At 57.3% G+C, this 19,017-nt stretch overlaps 1 protein-coding gene across 5 annotated transcripts in view; it reads left to right on the top strand.

Moving 5' to 3' along the window:
- The first annotated feature begins 711 nt into the window (after positions 1 to 711).
- Positions 712 to 19,017, top strand: part of FOXP4 (forkhead box P4) — a 41,597-nt gene continuing 23,291 nt past the window's right edge. For 4 of the 5 annotated variants that reach the window (XM_052698377.1, XM_052698376.1, XM_052698375.1 and 1 more), the window contains exons 1-2: positions 715 to 886; positions 13,360 to 13,558. In XM_052698377.1, coding sequence (XP_052554337.1) covers positions 13,376 to 13,558 — 183 coding nt within the window. In that variant the 5' untranslated portion in view covers positions 715 to 886; positions 13,360 to 13,375. Of the gene's footprint in view, positions 887 to 13,359; positions 13,559 to 19,017 lie in introns of all 5 variants that reach the window. The other variant, XM_052698373.1, reaches the window with a different exon arrangement.

The following is a 19,017-nucleotide window of genomic DNA, read 5'->3' as shown; positions in this document are numbered from 1 at the left end:
GGGTCCCCATCACCGCGCTGTGATTTGGGGTCTGGGCCCTCAGTCCAGATGTGGGGCGACAGATGGATGCCGGCTCGGCCGCATTGACGCGGTGCTCTGGTGGCGGTCGGGGCCCCGGTGGGTGAGCGGTGGGGGGCAGAGGGGGTTCGGGGGTCACCCCGTCGCCTTTCCCCTCCGCACAGCGGATCGTGGGCCCCCCCCCCCGCTCCCCCGGGCCGCCTCCGGAGCCGCTCCGCCCCGTGCCTCAGTTTCCCTTCCAACGCTTTTCCACCGGGAGACCAAACGCGGCGGCAACCAATTAACGCGGGCACTAATTAACAAAAAAGGGGGAGGTGGGGGGCGGCACCGCGACCGGGAAACGCGGGCGCACACGAGTGGGGACGGCGCTTCCCCCACACAAAGCGGCGGGCGGGCGCTCGCTCGCCCCCCTTCCTCCCTCCCTCCCTCGTCTTCCTCGGGGGGTGGGGGGGGCGGGCGGGGAAAGCGGCTGCACCTGCTTTAGAGGAACTATGGTAGGGCGGCCGGCGCCCGCCCCGCGCCGCCGCGCCCGCGCCGCCGCCGCCACCGCCGCCGCGCCGAGCGGAGCCCCGGAGCTGAGCGCGGAGCGAACGGCCCCGGCCCGGCCCCGGGCTGCCCGCGCTCCGCACGGCCCCGGCGCGGCGCCGCCCAGCCCAGCCCAGCCCAGCAGCCGCCGCGGGGCTCCAGGGGCGGCGGCGGTGCCGGTGCCGCTCGGGCCGCCATGGCGCTCCGCTCCTAAAGCCGTCAGCAGCCCCGGCGCGGCCGCCCCGTCGAAGTTTTTTCGGTGGGGAGGAAGAGGAGGAGAGGAGGAAAAGGAGGAGGCGGTGCGGCCGCATGCCCGCCGCGGGCCCGCGCTCGGCGCGCTCAGGTGGGTGAGAGCGGAGCGAGGGGGCGACGCGGGACCCCCCGCCCCATCGCGGCCGGCAGGTGTGGGGCTCGGGGGGTCCGTGGCCCCGGAACTCTGCGGGCGCGGCCCCCCCTCGTTCCCCCCCCCCCCCCCCCCCCCGCCCCACTCCGCGCCGCTCGGAAGTTTGTGCGGCGCTCGGACAAAGGCGGAGAGAGCGGGGTCGGTGAGTGCGGGGCGGATTGGGGCGGCTCGGGGGGCTCCGCTCGGTGTGTGTGGGGGGGAGTTCGGGTGTGCGGGTGCCGGGGGCTTCTCCCGCCCCCCTCCCCCCCCCCCCCCCCGTCCACCGAGGCGTTTCCCCGCCGGCAACAGAAGAAGCGGGAGTGGGGTTTGGGAGTGGGGCTCCGAGCTGACCCCATCTCCCCTCCAACCCCCTCCCTCCCCTTCGGCCCGATCCGCTCCGCAGCCCCCACCGCTCCGCGCCGCGCTCCTTTGTTGGGACTTCGCCTTTTCCCCCTTCGTTCCGTTGCTCGCCGCAGTTTTCACGCCGGCCGCTTTGAGGGCTATTTCTTTTTTTAATTACTATCATTTTATTATTATTATTCATTTCTCCCCTGTCCTCTCCCACCGTTTTCCCTCCCTCCCCCCTACGCCTCCCCTCCGCATCCCGCAGCCGTTCCCTCGTTCGGGAGCGAGAACTCCGAGCGGAGCGGCCCCAACTTTTTGTACCGCACCTCCGGGCCCGACCCGCGGCCGTCGGACCGCTCCGAGGTGAGGGGAGGAGAGGTGGAAAAAATAATTAAACATCATAATAATTAAATTGCGAGAGGCTGTGGGAGAGCCCCGCGGGTTGGGGCCGGCGGGGGTTGGGGGGGGGGGGCGGTGCGGCGGCTTTCGGGGTTCGGTGCCTTTGTTCGTCGGGGCGGTGCGCCGAAGGGGCTGCAGGGAGGGAATGGGGCCGGGGGGGTAACAGCGCATCGCCCCCGCGGTGGGACGGCCCCGCCCGAAGGATCCCGGCGGGGTTTGGGGTGGGATGGGGGGGGGGGGGGGTTCGGTCCTTCCCCGCCGGTGTCACACGGCTGCGATTTGGGGACGGCCGCTCAGTGCCGCGTCGGCGGAGCGCTCCGGAGCAGCGCCGGGAGAGAACAAGTGGAGCGCGGTCGGCTTTTCATTTTCCAGCTCAAAATCTTTTTTTTTTTTTTTTTTTTTTTCCTTTTCTTAAAAACCCACCGACCGAACCCAAAGCGCGGTGCTGTCTCCCCTTCTCCCTCCCTCTCTCCCTCTCCGTCGCCGTGCGCTTTTAATTCGGGTAAATCAGAACGCTCCGTGCTGTGCTGGGGGGGTAAAGTTGCGCTGGGGCTCCGCTCTGCTTTGCACAGCCCTGAAGGAATCCTCTCCCGTTCTTCCTGGAGCCACCAGTCGCGTTGTAAAGCAATAAAAAAAAAATAATAATAATTAGTTCTTAGTTTCTGTATTAAAAGCTTGGCCGAATCAGAAGTAAGATTTACTTTTTTTTTTTTTTTTAATTATTATTATCATTCTTTTATGTATTTCTTTCTCTGTGTTAAAAATCTCCGCCGTGTGATGGAAAATCAGTGCGGTGCAGTGGGACTCACTGGGGTCTGTGTGATGCTCCCCCCCTCAATTCCCAACAAACAGAGCTCTGGAGCTCCTGCAAAACCGGACTCTGAGTTTCTTTCTTTCTTTCTTTTTATGAATTCCCACCTTTCCTTCAAGTCTAAAACCCAACAAGCCCCCGGGGGTGGATGGATGGATGGAGAAATAAGCGGGTTTGTAACATTTCTCGTGTTCCTTTCCCCCGCCTTCTTTTCTTCTTTTCTTTTTATTATATTCTTTCCTCGTTTCAATCTAGATGAACAACGGGAAAAGGCCGTGGGGTGAAATTCTGTGTGTGGTGTGGGGCTGTGAGTGGGGCCGGGTTCGGGGGCTGATCTGTTTATGTATGGGCTTGTATTAATTATTGGGGGGGGTTGCTGTTGGGGCCCCCTGGCTCCGTGTTTTGTCAGCCCGTGCATTGCTGGGCGCAGTGAATTCTGTTGAGCTGCTGCATGGAGCCTGGATTTGGATTTGGGGCAGAGGAGGAATAGGGGAAATCCCCCCCATCCCGGCCTCAGGGGGTGCCCCCCAGCAGCAAGGTCCTGGCAGCGCTGTGTGTGGGGAAGGGGAGCGTTGGGGCTGTGCCTTCACTGAGGGAAGATGCAAGGAGGCATAAAGGTGCACTTTGGGGTCGTGGCCTTCCCTCCTTCCCTACCTGCCCCCCCTCCCCCTTCTCACCTGGGAAAGGGTGGTGTCGCACTGAGACCCCCACCGCTTTTCTGTCCTCCCTCCCCATCCGTGACTTCTATACAGCCGTGTTTAAAAGTAGCACGCGGCTGTGGCGGTCGGTGCCGGGGGCTCGGAAGGGCTCCTCTCGCTGCGGGATGTTTTCCCTTTGCCGGGCTCCGTTGGAGCCTGGAGCGCTATGGCTGCAGGTTGGGGAGGGGGTCCAGCAGTGCCCCCAGCCCCACTAGCAGTGAGCGCCGGCAATCTCCTGCGCCGCGCTGCGCTGTCCGCTTTGATTTCCATCTCCTGCGGCTGAGCCGTGAGCTGGGGACGGAGCGATGGGGGGAGCGGAGCCGGAACGCGCCCGGGCTGGGACCCGCCGAGCAGCCCGGCGATGGGAGCGAGCGGCCGGGTCCTGCGGACGCTGTGCGGGGCCGCGCCGCTCGCTGCGATGCTGCTCCGGACTGGAATCGCTTTGCAAAGTTCTGCTCCGATGTAAAGCCCGCGGGTTGCAGGGAGCGCTGCCGGGGATCGGAGCGCTGCGGGGAAACGCGTTTGGGAGCGAGGAGGTCGGGGGGGAGTTGGGCCGAGAGGAGATGCTGCTGCTGTGCGCTGTGCTCGGGAGCTGTGAGCTGGGCCCGGGATGTCCGTGCAGGGCTGTGCCGAGTTACAGTGCCGGCAGCGTTGCTGGGCACGGCTTGGCTCAGTCCCATTTCTTCTATTAAAAAAAAAAAAAAAAAAAAAGAAAAGAAGGATAAAAAGTGAAATGCAATAAAATAAAAGCTGCTGTTGGCCGCGTGCTTGGAGCCGTCAGCTCAGCCCGGCGCTCCCCGTCCCCGCGTTGGCAGGGAGCAGCGCTGCGCTTCGTGCTCCAGCAGAGCTCCTCCTGTGCTGCAGGAATCGGGTCCAGCAGCACCAGAAGCTCGGACACAGAAGCACCTCGGGGCGGTGGTGTGGTGGGGTTGGTGTGGTGGTTCTGGATTTTGTTTGTTTGCTTTATGTATTTTATTTCTGAGCAGAGCAGAGCATGGCTGGGAAGCAGAAGGGGTTTCTTGCGGCTCCTCTGCCTGCATGCGTTTATCAGAAGTGTGGAAGGTGCAGTAATAAAACTTCTTTTTATTTTTGTTTTGTTTTTGAGGAGGGGCAGAAGATTCCTTTCAGGTACGCAGGCAGCTGTGAAAACAGGCACCAGGAATAAAAATCTTTTTTAACGTACAGGAGGGGTGGGGGGAAGAAAACCCCACCGGGGGCCCCGCTTTGGAGGCGATCTGAAAGCTGTTTATTCTGCCTCATTGGCAAAGCTTCTGCACGTGACTGTGCTGAGAGGTGGCACAGGGAACCCCCCCCTTTCTCCCTTCCACCGGTTCTGCTGGGCCGTGGGGCTGTGCTGGGGGCTGAGCAGCTTGGGGCAGCAGGCAGTGAAGCAGCGCATTGCCGTGCACTTTGCCCAGCTCCTTGCACAGCTGCGTTTATTGGGGCGGGATGGTTTGGCTGTGCTGGGGGGCTCATAGGATGCAGAACAGCCACACATTGCCCAGCACCGCAGCCCAGCTCTGTCCTGCCTGCCCCTCATTGTGTATGAGCACGGAATCGATCCTGCACACCATAGGGTTCGGTGAGTAACTCTTATTGCTTCTTTCCTGTCAGTTTGTGAGGGGCTCTGCCCTCTGTCCGTGTGTTCGGCATAGGGACCTCCTCTGAGGAGCTGTCATGTTCCATGTCTCAGTGTGCTCAGTTTCAGGGACGCAGCCGCCGGGCTGGGTGGGCAAGTGGGTCGTGTAGGGAAGAGCAGCAGGGCTGATGCTGGGGTTCACTCTGGTTCCCCCCCAGCAGTGGGTCTGTGGCTCCTTGAGGTGTGTGGTGATGGTTTGGAGACACGTTGGGTGCCCTGGGATGGTGCCAGCACGGTGACTCCACTCAGCCTGGTAGTCCTGGAGCTGCTGTCAGCCCCAGTGGTAGAACAAGGATGGAGATGCATCCCCAGCCCCGCCGTACGCAAGCAGAGGGCTTTGGGGCTTCAGGCTGTTCTTGGGAGCCTCTGTGCATAGGCAGCAGCAGAGCAGTGTGTGTTGCACATCAGGAGAGGTTGGCTGCCCCAAAACCTGAGGTTGGCACAGAGGCCTCGTGTCGTTGTCTTGGTGGAGCCCTGCAGCCTCGCCCTGTGCAGGGGCTGTGCTGGCTTCGGGGCTGCAGCGGCACAGAGTGCCATCTGACGTGGAAGCGGAGCAGGGCAGCGGTGCCCAAGCAAACCCCAACCTGTGGCAGTGTGCGTTCTGCCTGAGGCATCTCCTCCATCTCTGCCCTGGGAACAGCCCCGCCTGCGGCCCCGCGTCCCATCCTGTGTGTGCCCGATGCTGGGATGGCAGCTCCCCGCAGCAGCGCGCGGCTCTGAGGTGGGAGATGAGCGCGGTGATGTTCACCTTCCTGGGGATGGGACAGGGGGAGAAAATGAAGCGCGTGGGGGGCAAAGTCCTTTAGCTCCTGCGGCAGGAAACGTGGATTTTGAAAATGTGCTGTTCAGGGCACAGCTGCAAAAACCACTTCTGCTGAGATGGGTTTGGGTGGGGATGAAGCCACAGCGCTTACGAACACCACGCTGGGAGATGTGCGCACGGGGGCTGCAGCAGAAGCAGGGCTGGGCTGCAGGGGTGAGGTGGGAACCAGGGAAAAAGGGGGAAAATGGACAGCGGGGAGCTGACAGCACACCTCGTCCTGCCTCGGGGCCGCGTGCTGGGCCAGCGGGGACGCATCACACGGAGCCGCCGTGCCCATCAGAACTGCGAAGGGGAAGAGAAATGGGGAAGGAGCCCCGACCCCCCCGCACGGGGTGAGGTGTGCCTGGGCGGTCCCACACTGGGATTTGGGGCCACGCTTCCCTCCCGCAGCCGCACGCGTTCCCCTGTCGCCGTGTCTGCAGGCGGAGGTTGGCGCTTTGGTGCTGCTGGGGTTGGGTGCTGCAGCGCTCTGCTCCGTGCGCCGGGTCGCAGCTTGGCTCTGCTGCCCTGGGGTGGGGAGCTCGGGGTCTCTGGATCCTCCCCAAAGGTTGCTCCATTCAGGATGTTGGCACTTCGCCTTTTCAGCAGATTTTATTGATACTTAACGTGGCGCATTCTGCTTTTAGGATCTCTTTGTGAATCCCTTGAAGCTTTCCCCTTGATGCTGGCAGGCTGCAGCCCGCACAAGCAGCTCTGATGGCAGGGAGAGCTGTGGCCTAAATCTGGGTCAGGCTTGAGGCTGTGGGATCAAACAGTGTGTGGGCCCTGCAGGTGGCATGGAGCACAGCCCTATTCTCGCCGTGATGCAAGGGCATTGAAGCAAGTGGCTTCAAAGCAGGGTTAGGGTAAGCAGGTGCCCAGCAGGGCTTGGGGCACGGGGATCACCAGGGGGGGTCATCCCTGCTTTGTGCAGTGTCCCTTTGCTGGGACTTGCCCTGAGGAAGGGGGATGTGCCGTGCCCTGCTGCTCCCCTGCACGTCCCAGCAGTGCAGCTCAGTGCCTGGCACACACGAGTAGCTTCAGAGGGGAAACCATTTCTAAGGGGGGCTGTCTTTCACCCTGCCCATGCTTCAGGGACTCCAGGGATGGATGCAGCTTTGGAGCAGGTGGGGGCTGCAGACCTGCCCCATCTCTGCAGTGCTGGCGGTGATGCCACAGCACTGCACTGCGGCCGCCCGCTCTCACTCACTCCAGGGTGGGCAGTGGGGTCCCACGTGCAGTGATCCCACTGCACCCCCTCACCCTGGTGCACCCTGATGCCCCATGGCAGTGCATGGTGGCACTGTGCGGAGCTCTGTGCCTGTGCACCCCAACACCGAGCATTTTGGGGTTCTCCCCGTTGTCAGGAGCACTGCCTGCACTGTGCAGCACTCAGGCAGTGCAGTCCCTCAGCACAGCTTCCTGTGCTCTGCCCGACCCGCTGTGCTGCCATGACTGGGGCACCAGAGCTGTGCTGCAGAGCAGGAGGCGCCCAGGGAAAGTTGTGCCCCACCGCTGCCTTTTTCCTTCTCTCTCCTCGTGAGCAGCAGAATTTCTGGATGGGAACCACACGGAGATGGGACTTGAAGTGGAAAGCATCGGCGTGCAGCAGGCGCTGTGCTGGGGAGAGCGCTCCCCGGGTGAATTTTTGCACAACCATCACCAAGTCTGGGACAAAGATTGCAGCATCCACGTTCTTCCCACCACAGAAATAATCACCATGTAGTCTTTGCAGCTCCAGGACTGCTGTGCTGTGTTTCTCCTGGGTCTCACCTGGGACACCTCCCTGCTTCTCTCCTCTCCCTCACTGCAGCTGGGCACTGCGCTGGGGCACCCGTGGGCATTTACCCTCTCAGGTGCAGAGGGAGGGCAGGGATTTGCACGTTGTGTGCGTGCACGGCGTGCTGCGTGCAGGTGGTGCTGCGTGTCCCAGCTACACACGTGTGTTGGTGATGGGGAGCAAAGAGGCACCTGTGTGGTGCGTGAAGGAAGGCGCTTACGCCCCAGGCTGCATTTGCAGGGCAACGCTGAGCAAGATGCTGGTGTCACAGCAATGCGTCCTGACAGCGTGGGGACACAGCTGGGGCCGCAGTGCCGTGCACATGAGCAGGGCTGTGTGCACCTGTGCGTGTGAGGGGAAGCGTTGATGTGCACACGTGAGCACAGGTGCGCGTGCAGTGCTGCGCCCGTGCACTTGAGCAGAAGTCCTTTCCCCACGCGTGTGAGCACAGATGTGTGCTGCCCTGTGTCCGTGCACAGCTGCACACAGCAGGGTCCCGTTGGGGAGCAGCGCCGTTAATTATTTCGATGGGGTTTTGCAGCAGAGGTGCCCCGCTGCTGAGCTCTGCGCGGCCCCCATCCCGTGTGGCACACGCGCCTTTTCCTCCCGTTGCTTTTCTTTAATTCCTTTTCCCCCCCTCAGGAGTTTGGAGTGGGGTTTTTTTTGTTGTTGTTCCCTGCGGTTGTGTTTTGTTTCTTTTTTTTCCCCCCACCCGCTTCGTTATGGTTTTTGTTAATTAGATTGTGACGGGGATGGTCTCTATTCAAACGGAGAACCTCGGGGATGCGCGCTCACAAGTGCGCGTGTTGCGGTGCTGGGGGGTTGTGGGGCCTTGAAAGAAACCATTTCACAAATAATTTCTTCATAAAGCTCCTTAAAGGCGAAGCCCCCCCTAATTAAGCGATTTGAATTTCCCCGTTCGCCGCTCGGTGCTTCCTCGGGTGATTAGAAAGGGATATTCATTTATGCCTTTTAAACGCCGCCCCGATTAAAATCAGAGAGGTTTTTTCTTTTTTTTTTTTTCTTTTTTTTTTTTGCCTTCATCAAAATCTAACATCCTTGAGAAATTAATTTGATGCCTCTTGTTATCAATTAATTGAATCTCGTTGGGAGAGAGCCTGGTGCGGCGGGCGCTGTGCCGGCCCTTCCCTTCCCCGTTGCTTTCCCCCTCTCTTCCCCTTCTGCCGCCGCTTCCGAGCGCTGTGACATTATAAAAACTCGGCCCTTCTCCTCCTTATTTTCACCCATCTCATAAAATCAATGAATAAAACTTGCTCCCCCCCCTCCCCCCACCCCTCCTCCCCCGTTCTCTGCAGTTCCTCCAGTACAAAATACCCTTTTTTCGTTCTCCCTTTCCTATAACTTACAGTGGGAGAGAAAAGAAACTTGGTGCTTTAGCAATCTCCCGGCGTCGCGGCGCAGCCTTGGTCCGTCTTTCTTCCTTTTCTTTGCTGGATATTGGATATTTCACTTGAATCTCCCTCTTTTCAATTAAAAGCTCCTTCCCCTCGCCCCGCTCCATTCTCCTCCTCTGTCTCGGCGGTGATTTTCCTTTCTTTAATATTTCAGCTCTGTCCCCGGGGACGGATCTGCCCGCGTCTTTTTTTTTTTAATAGACTTTTTCTCCCTCTATTAAACTTTTCCAATCTTCGTCCCTTTATTTTATTTTATTTTTTTTACCTTCCCACCTTTTTAAGCAAAAAAAAAAAAAAAAAGTTATAAAATGTAACTTCCCGAGTGCCCCGGTTCTGTATTTAAATAACTGAGCCAGGCAAGCGGCGGCGCCGGCTCCGTTTGAAGTCTCCTCACAGCAAAGGCGGTGGGTTTGGGGTTGGGGTCCCACAGTTGGCCCTGCTGTCTGCCTTTGGGGTGCTGTGTGGTGTGGTTCCCTTTGCTGCAGGAGCAGAGGGGCTGCAGGTGGTTGTGCTGCAGTTCTGCTCCCCTCCAGCCCTGTTCTGCACCCAACATCAGTGTTGGTTCTGCTGCGTCCCAGCACTGCTGTTTTTGGGCCCCTCTGTCACTCCGGGCTTGAAACCTTCACTCTGGACCTCAGACCTTCTCTCTGTCTGTGAGCATCTGTAGGGAACCCTAAACTCATCCATGATCACCTGCGGGGGATCCCACGTTTCCTCCATGAGTACTCAGAGGGCACCCCAGACTCATCCATGAGCATCTGCAGGGGGCCTCAAACCCACCCATGACTGCCTGTAGGGGATCCCAAATCCCTCCATGAGCATTTGCTGGGGACGCCAAGTTCCTCCATGCACACCTGTGTGGGACCCTAAACCCATCCTTAAGCACCTGTGGACCATCCTAAATCTTTCCGTGCACATTTGCAGGGGGCTCCAAGTCCTTCCATGAGTACATTTAGGAGATCCCAAACCCATCCATGAGTACTTGTGGGGGATCCCAAACCCATCCCTGATTACTTGTGGAGTATACCAAACCCATCCATGGGTACCTATGGGGGATCCCAAACCCACCCATGAGCACCTGTGGGAGATCCCAAATCCTTCTGTGAGCATTTGTGGAGGACCCTGAATTCCCTCCATGAGCACTGATGGGGCACCCCAGACCCATCCACGATCACCTGTAGGGACCCCAAACCTGTCCATGAACGCCTGTGGGGTGCCCCAAACCCATCCTGTAGGGGATCCTAAGCCCAACCATGAGCACCTGTAGGTTACCCCACACTCATCAACGAGCATCAGTGGGTACCCAGTGTGGGGTGCTCCCACCCCTGCTCCATGGTGGGCGCCCATGGGTGGCACTGGGGTTCCCCTGAGTGGTTGACTGAGGCCCAGGCACCGAGTCACTATTTAATTAGAGGTCCCTGATTAACAAAACTTGGTGTTCGGCTTCCTCCTGCCCTCGTCTTTCCTGGCTCCGAATCAATGGCTTTGATATGCTAATTAGGGAGTAATTTAATTTCAAAAGGCCGCAATTAACAAGGGTGTTGTGGACATGCTGTAGTTAAGCGGCGTAATCTAATTTGCATTAGTAACAAGCAGGGACTAATTAGAAGCTTAATTAGACACTTAGACGGCTCTTGTGTTTACTTTCTTAATGAGATGGAGTGGGGCTCTCTCTCTCTCTCTTTTTTTTTTAATCTTTTCAAGAGCACAACGGAGGGAAACATGGAATGGAGCCACGTGCCCAGCCCTGACCCTGCTGGGGGGCTTGGGTGGTCCAAAAAAGTGGGGCAGAACCCCCCTATGGAGTCAGAGCATCGTTGGGTGCAGTTGGAGCATCACTGGGTGCAGTTTGAGCACCACTGGGTGCAGTTGGAGCATCACTGGCTGCAACTGCAGCATCCTCGTGTCTCCAGGTGCTCCTGGTCCAGGTCGAGCTGGCAGTTGGGCGACCCTGTGGGGATGTTCCCCCTCGGTCCCTGGGGATGGGGAGGCTGCCCCGTCACCCCGTGCCCTGATCCTGGGGTGATGCAGTGCTCAGTGCTGCCCGGAGGAGTCGCTGGGAGTGAGATGAAAGTGGGAGATGAAAGTGCCTGGAGGTGTGATCCCATTAAAGCGGTGCCCGGGCTGAGCCAATCCTCGGTCCTTTAAATCTCTTCTAATTTCCAGTAATGCTTTAGATTCATTTTAGCTCCCCCGGACTTTTATTTTTAATCCCCTTTCCACATTTCCATGTGTTTATGTGTTAATTAAAGGGTAAAAAGCCATTCTCCAAGCAATCCCGGCTGCCTCGGATTTGGGGCGGCCACGGAGCGTTCCCACTGCTGTGCGTGGGGCTGGGGGCGGCCACCCCATAGATGCCACATCCCTCCTGCAGCGCCCACGGCTCCATCCCCTCCACGCTCTGAGTGTCCGTCAGGCTGTTAATTGCGTTAATTACAGAGCTCAGAGGTGTTAATTGGAAAAGCCCGGTCCCACGGCTGCGGTGTGTGTTGGGGTGTCGGTGGGAAGGAATGGCGCATGGCGGGTGAGCGGCAAGTCGGGATGTCAGGGAGATGTTGCTGCTCAGATTAAGCAATTGTTAATTAAAAAGCGACGGTAATTAATATGCTCTGGTTACCATATGGCGCTGCTGAAGGCCGGGGGAGGCGTTTCTTGCGGAAGGTGCTGCAGAAAAAGGGGAAAGAAAGGCGCAGACCTCGCCGTCATCGTTTTTATTATTGTCTTTTTTTTTTTTCTATCGGGTTTTGTGAAACTTTTATATGAATGGAAATATTTTCATTACGACGAGCGCTTGCTTTTATGACTTCCTGCACAGTGCTGCTCCGTCCCATCCGGGCTGCAAGCTCTCTGCAGTGCGGGGACGGGGCCATCCCCCACCCCATCCCACCCCATCCCACTCCATCCCATCCCATCTCATCCCACTCCATCCCATCCCAATCCACCCCAACCCATCCCACCCCATCCCACTCCATCCCACTCCATCCCACTCCATCCCACTCCATCCCATCCCTGCTGCTCCTCACTGCACAGAGATTTCCTCCCATTTCCCAGCAGCTCTCTCCATCAACTCATCCCCGTGGCCAGGAAAGTTGATATCCTTTCCAAAACTCTTTTTTTTTGGGGGGTTGTTGGTTGTTTTTTTTTTTTTTTTTACTTTTTCTTTTTTTGGCCTTTCTTTAATGCTTCCTGTCGTAGCTCTGGATGTTGCTGTTCTCCATATAAAAGTCAGATCTCTCTTTTTGAATCCTGCTGAGGGGTTGGCTGTGGTGAGGCCGTGTGACTGCGGGACCTGCGGGTTCCTTGCGGGGCTGCACGTGTCCAACACTGCAGAGTTTTTTGTAGGAAAGTGAGAAAAGCAACCAAAGAATTGAATTTTTCTAAAGACTCTTTGCTTCTGGGGCAAAGCAGGAGGGAATGGAGCTCCAGCTTTCCTGGCTGCTTCCTCCTGCATCCTAGGATGCAGGCAGCATCCCTGGAAGTTGCTCAGCTTGAGCTGTCCCAGGGCTGCTGCTGTGTCCTCCATGCACACCCCATGCAGTGTCCTCCATGCACACCCCATGCAGTGTCCTCCATGCACACCCCTTGCAGTGTCCTCCATGCACACCCCATGCAATGTCCTCCATGCACACCCCTTGCAGTGTCCTCCATGCACACCCCATGCAATGTCCTCCATGCACACCCCATGCAGTGTCCTCCACGCACACCTCCTTGCAGCAGCTGCAGCATCCCCCCAGTGACATCCCCTTGCCCTGCAGTGTCCCCATGCAGTGCCCCCATGCTCTTCTCCCCATGCACCGTCCCTGTGCTCATGGTGCAGGAGAGCCGGCAGCCCCACATGGGAATTAATGTCAGTCATATACCCTGCGGAAATGACTTCTGAAACGCATATCATCTCAAACATGCAAATGAGAAGCTTGCTTCACCCTGTTTAATATGAATGATCAGCTCCTGAATAGCTATTATTACACGCCACATTTCAGCAATTATGTTGTTCGCGGTTTGTCTTGCTGTCTTTTGGGGCGGGGTTGGGGGAAGAAGGGGGAAAAAAGAGAAGAAAAAGGGAAAAATGGTATTTCTTGTCCCCGTCCCTCGTGCTTTATTTCCTCCTCAGCTCTGAGCACTGGTGGTGGGCAACCAGCCCATGGCAGGAGGGGCTTTGGAGCCCCTTCCAACCCAACCATCCCATGGTTCTGTGATCTTTAAGAAGGTTGTTCTGCCTACTGCTGCTGCATCTTCTGCTTTGTGCCCAGCTCCGCTTGCTCACACCAGCAGCAAACTTCCAGGCTGTGTGCCCTGCAGGAAAGTGCTGTGATGCCCTGTGGAAAGGTGCCAGCACTGCTGGGATCTTTAGGGGGAATCACGTAGTGTGGGCTCCTCCAGCCATTCTGAAGGTTTGCAACATCGCCGTCTCCCTCTCCTCAAAATGAAATATTTTGTCATTTCTGAACCTGCGATAAACTCTCACATCCTGGTGCTGGAGGTGGGGGTGCTGGTGGTGGGGGGTCACGCTGTCTTCTCACCCTCCTCTCTCTCCTCTGCCCTCAGGTCCCTCTAGCACGTCATGATGGTGGAATCCGCCTCGGAGACGATCCGCTCCGCTCCGTCCGGCCAGAACGGGGTCAGCAGCCTCAGCAACCAGCCCGACGGGGGCGGCGGCGGCGGCGGGGGCCGGGAAGGGGCTGCCAGCGGGGACAGCAACGGGGAGCTGAGCCCAGTGGAGCTCCTGCACTTCCAGCAGCAGCAGGTAGGAAGGATCCGCGTGGGGGAACCCAGTGTTGGGCGCGGGGTCGTGGGGAGGGACCTCTGGGTTTGGCCGTCCCAAGTCCTGCTCTAATAGGGACACCCAGAACTGGCGTCGTGCTGTAACAGGGACGCCCAGAGCTGGCACCCAGCTCTGCAGCCAGCTGCCTTCTGGATATCCCCACACGTGGTGACTCCACAACCTCTCTGCGTGCTCTGTCATGAGGTTCTCCAAATATTGGGTTTGGGGCAGCATTTGTGTGCACCCACCTCTCATCCCCAGAGCTGCTCCAGGAGGTGGGTCGCACCAAGCCTGGTTCTTGCACCCATCCTTACAGGGACGGAGCCCTGGCAGCAGCCTGGCTGTGCTCTGCAGGGAAGAGTTGCCTGTGCTGGGGTGAGTTTGCACACTCGGACCCCTTGGGCTCAGTGCGCGAGGAGGAGGAGAAAGGCTTTAGGAATAAAATGAAGGCCACAGACAGTAAAGGAGGAGCAGGTTTGCTCTGCTTCAGCCCATCCAGCTGGGTGAGTGCTGGCAGCTCAGAGTGCATTGAGATGAATTAAGCTCACGTGCACGGCAGACACGCATGGAGCTGTGTGTGCACTCCGTCCTGGCACACACGTGTGCACCTTGGAGGTGGCACCCGGCATCCCCGTGTGCCTGCAGGTTACCTTTCCAAACAAACTTTGGAGAAAACATAAATTTTCCTCCTTGGATACTAAATAAGGCAATGATCCCTGCCTCGTATGGAGATCGCCTCCCTGAGCCATAAATTCCAGCGTGAAAGCTGTAAAAAATTGCTGTGTCTGATACTTTAGTAGTGAGTGCTGTAAATCCATTACCTGAATAACAGCCGTTTCGCATGCAGTTAAGCCCCCGTTCCCCTGCTCTGAAGGGTAATCATGCGTGTAATGCTCCCGCGAGTCACCCTGCCAGCGCCTCGCTCCCCTCCCCGGCCCCGAGTTGCGGTGGATGGATTGGGGACATGCAGCAAAGTGCTGTGAGCTGCAGGCCGGGCTGCGCTCTGCGGGGATGGGGAGACGGGGGTCTGCACGGCGCCGTGCTCTTGGCTGCACCCGTACAGGTGCACGCTGCCTGATGCCTGCTCAGTGCATGGCCTGGGCTGCATCTCACTTCTTTGCCCAAATCTCACCTCGTCCCCGAGTGTCACCCTTCTGCTTCTCTTCCTTTAGGGCTCCCAGTGTCTCTGTGTGCGGAGTTCTGAAGGCGGGCGGTTGGGTACAACCAAAACCAAACGCCGTCTGCAGTGCCGCACCTGGGGAGGGGGGTGATGTCCCCACAGCCATCCGTCTTCCTGAGCACCCGCAGGGTCAGGAACGATGTCCCCGGGCAGGAAGCTGTGCACCATTAGGTGCTCTATGAGGGCTTTGAGTCCAGCCCCTGTTGTTGGCTGCTGCTGTCTGACAGTTCCTCCGTGCTGAAATCACCCTTCTCTCAGCTGTGCAAAGCAGTGGGAGGTGGGGGGCATGAAGAAGCCAGCACTTGGTGCCCCCACCTGAACTTGTAGAGCCACCAGTGGCTTTGAACTTGGGCTTGCACTTATGGGACATTTCCCAACAAGGTCTCGTTGTCTGCCCTCATTTTTCAGGCTGGTTTTGGAGCTGTGAGCTGCATCTTTGGGCTCTGCTGCGTCCGATGGAGCCGGAATCCAGATTCCCTCTGTGGGTTTGCACCAGGGCTGCTGGGCAGGGCTCAGAGTTTGGTTTGGTGGTGCTGGGGATCCCTCCTGTACCCCTGAGGGAGGTCTGCGCATCGCGGGGTGGTCAGCACCCTCTGGGGCTGCTCTGTGCCCTCCTGGCTCATGCACCCGTCCGTCCCAGCCCATCTCTGTGCCATCCATCCTTCCCATCGGGAGCACCTCCCAGGCTCTGGAGCCTCCCCTCCCTCTCCCCCTGCCCAGCATTGCCCCGAAATCCTCAGCTTTCAATGGAGGGGCCCCGGCTGCGGAGCCTGAATAGCGCATGCCGCTTTGTGCCGGGGCTGGCGGAGGGGAGAGGTCGGCCGGGGGCATGGGAGGGCTGCCCGGCCCCCAGCGTCTCCCCCCGCCGTTGCTGTGGGAACGCTGACAGACCTCCAGCGCGCCGGATCCGCGCCCCAAAGCGCCCACCCGGGGCCATTAAGGAGGGGGGGTTAACCAGGGGTTGGACCTGACCCCATCCAAATGGGGGAAACGGGGCATGGGGTGGGGGGCACTGCCCGGTGCTGGGGTGTGGGACAGGGCAGCACTGGGGCTTTGGGGTATTCAGGTGCGCCCCATCACTGGGGGGGCTAGGGGGATTGTGCAGAGCAGGGCCCCAAGTGCTGGGGTTGGTTTGGGGCTCACAGGGTTTCCCACGTTGCTCCAGGAATGTCCTCTCGTGAGTTTGTTGCACCCCAACCTTTCCAAATGCTGTGCCTGCATCCTCTGCCCGAACCCCCGATTGAATGGGGGCAGCCGGAGCCCCTCTGTGTCCCCTGCGCACCGCAGAGGCTGCACAAACTGAGGGCACCTCAGGTGGCACTGGGCTGCACAGCACCTGCTGATGCCACGGGGCAGCGGAGCGCCGTGTTTGCCTCAGGTCTCCCCTGAATTTGGGGATGTTTGGGGTTTTTTGTTCTTTTTTTTTTTGGTTTTTTTTTTTGGTAATTGAAATTCCACCCTAAATTCCACCTCCCCGCTGTGCGGTCCTATGGAAAAGGAGCGTCTGGAGAGCTCTGCTTCTCCCGCGTCAGTCAGGGTTTTATTTTATTACACAAAAATAGAGAGATATTTACAGCTCATTGCAGACGCGTGCAACATGAAGGGCGAGTTATTAGGGGAAATAAGGCTTGCAAAGGAAAGCAGCAACTTGGAGAAGTTGGAGGAAGGGGGGCGGGGGGCAGCGCTCCGCGATAGCACAGATCCCATCTCCCACTCGCTGCACAACAGAGAGAAGGAAACTCATCCCTCTGCCCGGCGGCCCCAGGGCTGGTGCTGACAGTGCTGAGCACAAACGCAGCGGAGATTCGGTTTCTCCTTCCTCACGGGGTGGATGGAGGGCGGACGCCCCGCCGGCTCCGTTCGCGGCTCTGACCCCGGTCCTCGCAGGGGAGCGGTGGGATCCGGCGGCGCGGCAAAGGGCGGCCCGGCGCGCTTTTTCCTTTCCCCCCCTCTGTGTCATTCTGTTCATTCTGCTCTTTTTTGAGCCATTTGGTTCTGGTTAAGCTCGGCCGGGGCTGGGCTGGGTGGAAGTGCTTTTCAATATGGCATCATTTACCGTTAATATCCATCTAAAAATATCTGCGCCTCGCTTAATGGCTCTAATTCTGGAATGTGACGATGTCATTTTTATGAGCTTAGTGTAAAAACTCTCCGTTTTTCTTTTTTTTCTTTTTTCCTTTTTCCATTTTTCCTCTTTCCATTTTTCTTCCTTTTTACCTTTCTTTCCTTTTTTTCTTTTTTCCTTTTTTCCTTCTTTTTTCTTTTTACTTTTTTTTTTTACTTTTTTCTCCTTTTTTTTCCTTTTTTCTTTTTTTTTCTTTTCATTTTGCCTTTTATTTTTTCCTTTTTCCCTTTTTTCTTTTTTTTTCCTTTTTCCTTTTTTTCTTTTTCCCCTTCCTTTTTTCTTTTTTCTTTCTTTTTCTTTTTTCTTTCTTTTTCTTTTTTCTCTTTTTTTCTTTTTTCTTTTTCCTTTTTTTGTTCATCCCTCTTTTTTTTCTTTATTCCTTTTTGTTCTTTTTCATCTTCTTAAATTTTTTCCCTTCTTTTATTTTTTCCTTATTTAAAAAAGAAAAAAAACAACAACTTTTCATCCCATCCCAACCTCCTTTGATCCTCCAAGAGCACAGAGGGACAGCAGGGGACACAGCCCACTGATAGATGCGCTGTCTGTGCACTCACAGCCAAAATTCAGGGGGGCGATAGCGTTTTTAGGGCAGTCAACCCAAGACTCTGTGCAATTTTCCCCCATTCTTTCAGCATCTCGTGGTGCTCAGCGTGCGGACGGGGCTGTGGTTGTGCACACAGCTCTATGGGGATGGGAGCGCTGGGCTTTTTAGGGGGGGCACCTGCACGTGGTGTCCAGGCCCTGCTCAGGTCCTTCCTTCACTTCTTTGCAGTGCTTACGAAAGGAAAGAAAGAAGCTCAAGCGTTAGATGGGCAGAATCCAGCCAGGTTCCAGTGCTGGGGCTCACAGCTGTGCGCTGGGTCTGCCTGCACCTCCCGGCTCTGCACTGCAGCCCCGCAGCATCAGCTCCCAGCTCGCAGTGTCTGAGACGCTGCAAACTTTTTTTATGGGGTAATTTGCTGATCAAAGGGAGCCATCCAGGAGCATGATGAATTTGACACAACCCATTCGTTCCTAATTACGGGTAACATGCTAATGACTCTTGAATAACACCGTGCAGCCGGCTGCGATTTAAGAAGAAGAAGAAAAAAAATCATCTTTTTCTGCACTCGATGGAGCCGGGAGGTGAGCACACATCTGTGCTGGGGGAGATCTCCACCCCTCTGCCTCCCCGACCCCAGCACAGGGTGGGGGCTGCACCCCTGCATACCCCTGTGCTGGAGGGTTGCATACAGCCAGGGTGCTCTGTAAGCAGGGTGCCCCATAACCGTGGTGATCCATGGCGAGGGTCTGTGTAACCTATAGTGAGGATTCCTGTATAAGCAGGGTGCCCCATAACCGTGGTGCTCTGTGGTGAGGGTGCCCTATAGCAAAGATAGGTGCCCTATAACCAGGGTGCCCTATAACCATGGTGACCTATGACAAGGATCCCTATAACCAGGGTGCCCTATAACCATGGTGACCTATGACAAGGGTCCCTATAACCAGGGTGCCCTGGTGACCTATGACAAGGGTCCCTATAACCAGGGTGCCCTATAAACAAGGGTGCCCTACAATTAAGCTGCCCTATAACAAAAATGCCCTATAGAGAGGATGCCCTAATGCAAGGATCCCTATAACCGCCATGCCCTATAACCAGGGTGCTCTATAGCAAAAGTGTCCTATAACCAGAATGTCCAATAATGACTGTCCCTAAGATGAGGGTTCCCATAACCAGGATACCTAATGGCCAAAGATGCCCCATAACCAGGGTGCCCTATAGTGAGAGTCCCTGTGACCACAGTGCCCTATAAGCAGATGCCACAATGTCTTTGCCCAGGAAGTTTCACCATTCCCCTCCCACCTGTCAGCTCCTGAGCACCATTTCCCTTTGATCCCATACAGCATTTTTGGGGCTCCGTGCACATCTGCCCCATCCCATGGCTGACCTGAACTGAAGCAGCAATGTGGGGCAATGGGGGGGAGGAGTGGTGCCCTGTGTGCGGTCCTGAGGCCATGCCATTTTTTTCCTGTAAATCTTGTAATTTCGTGCTTGAGAGCACAACAAAGTGAGGCAGCCAGCAGGGAGTGAATTAAATTCCCCCCTGAGAGGTGGTGGCTCGGCCCCCTGCGGCCCCACTGCTGCCATGGGACACC

Source organism: Tympanuchus pallidicinctus, unplaced genomic scaffold (assembly GCF_026119805.1).
Source record: "Tympanuchus pallidicinctus isolate F22 unplaced genomic scaffold, pur_lepc_1.0 scaffold32, whole genome shotgun sequence".
NCBI lineage: Eukaryota > Metazoa > Chordata > Aves > Galliformes > Phasianidae > Tympanuchus > Tympanuchus pallidicinctus.
The sequence above is the reverse complement of the archived record's forward strand: the minus strand, read 5'-3'. Positions and strand labels throughout refer to the sequence as shown.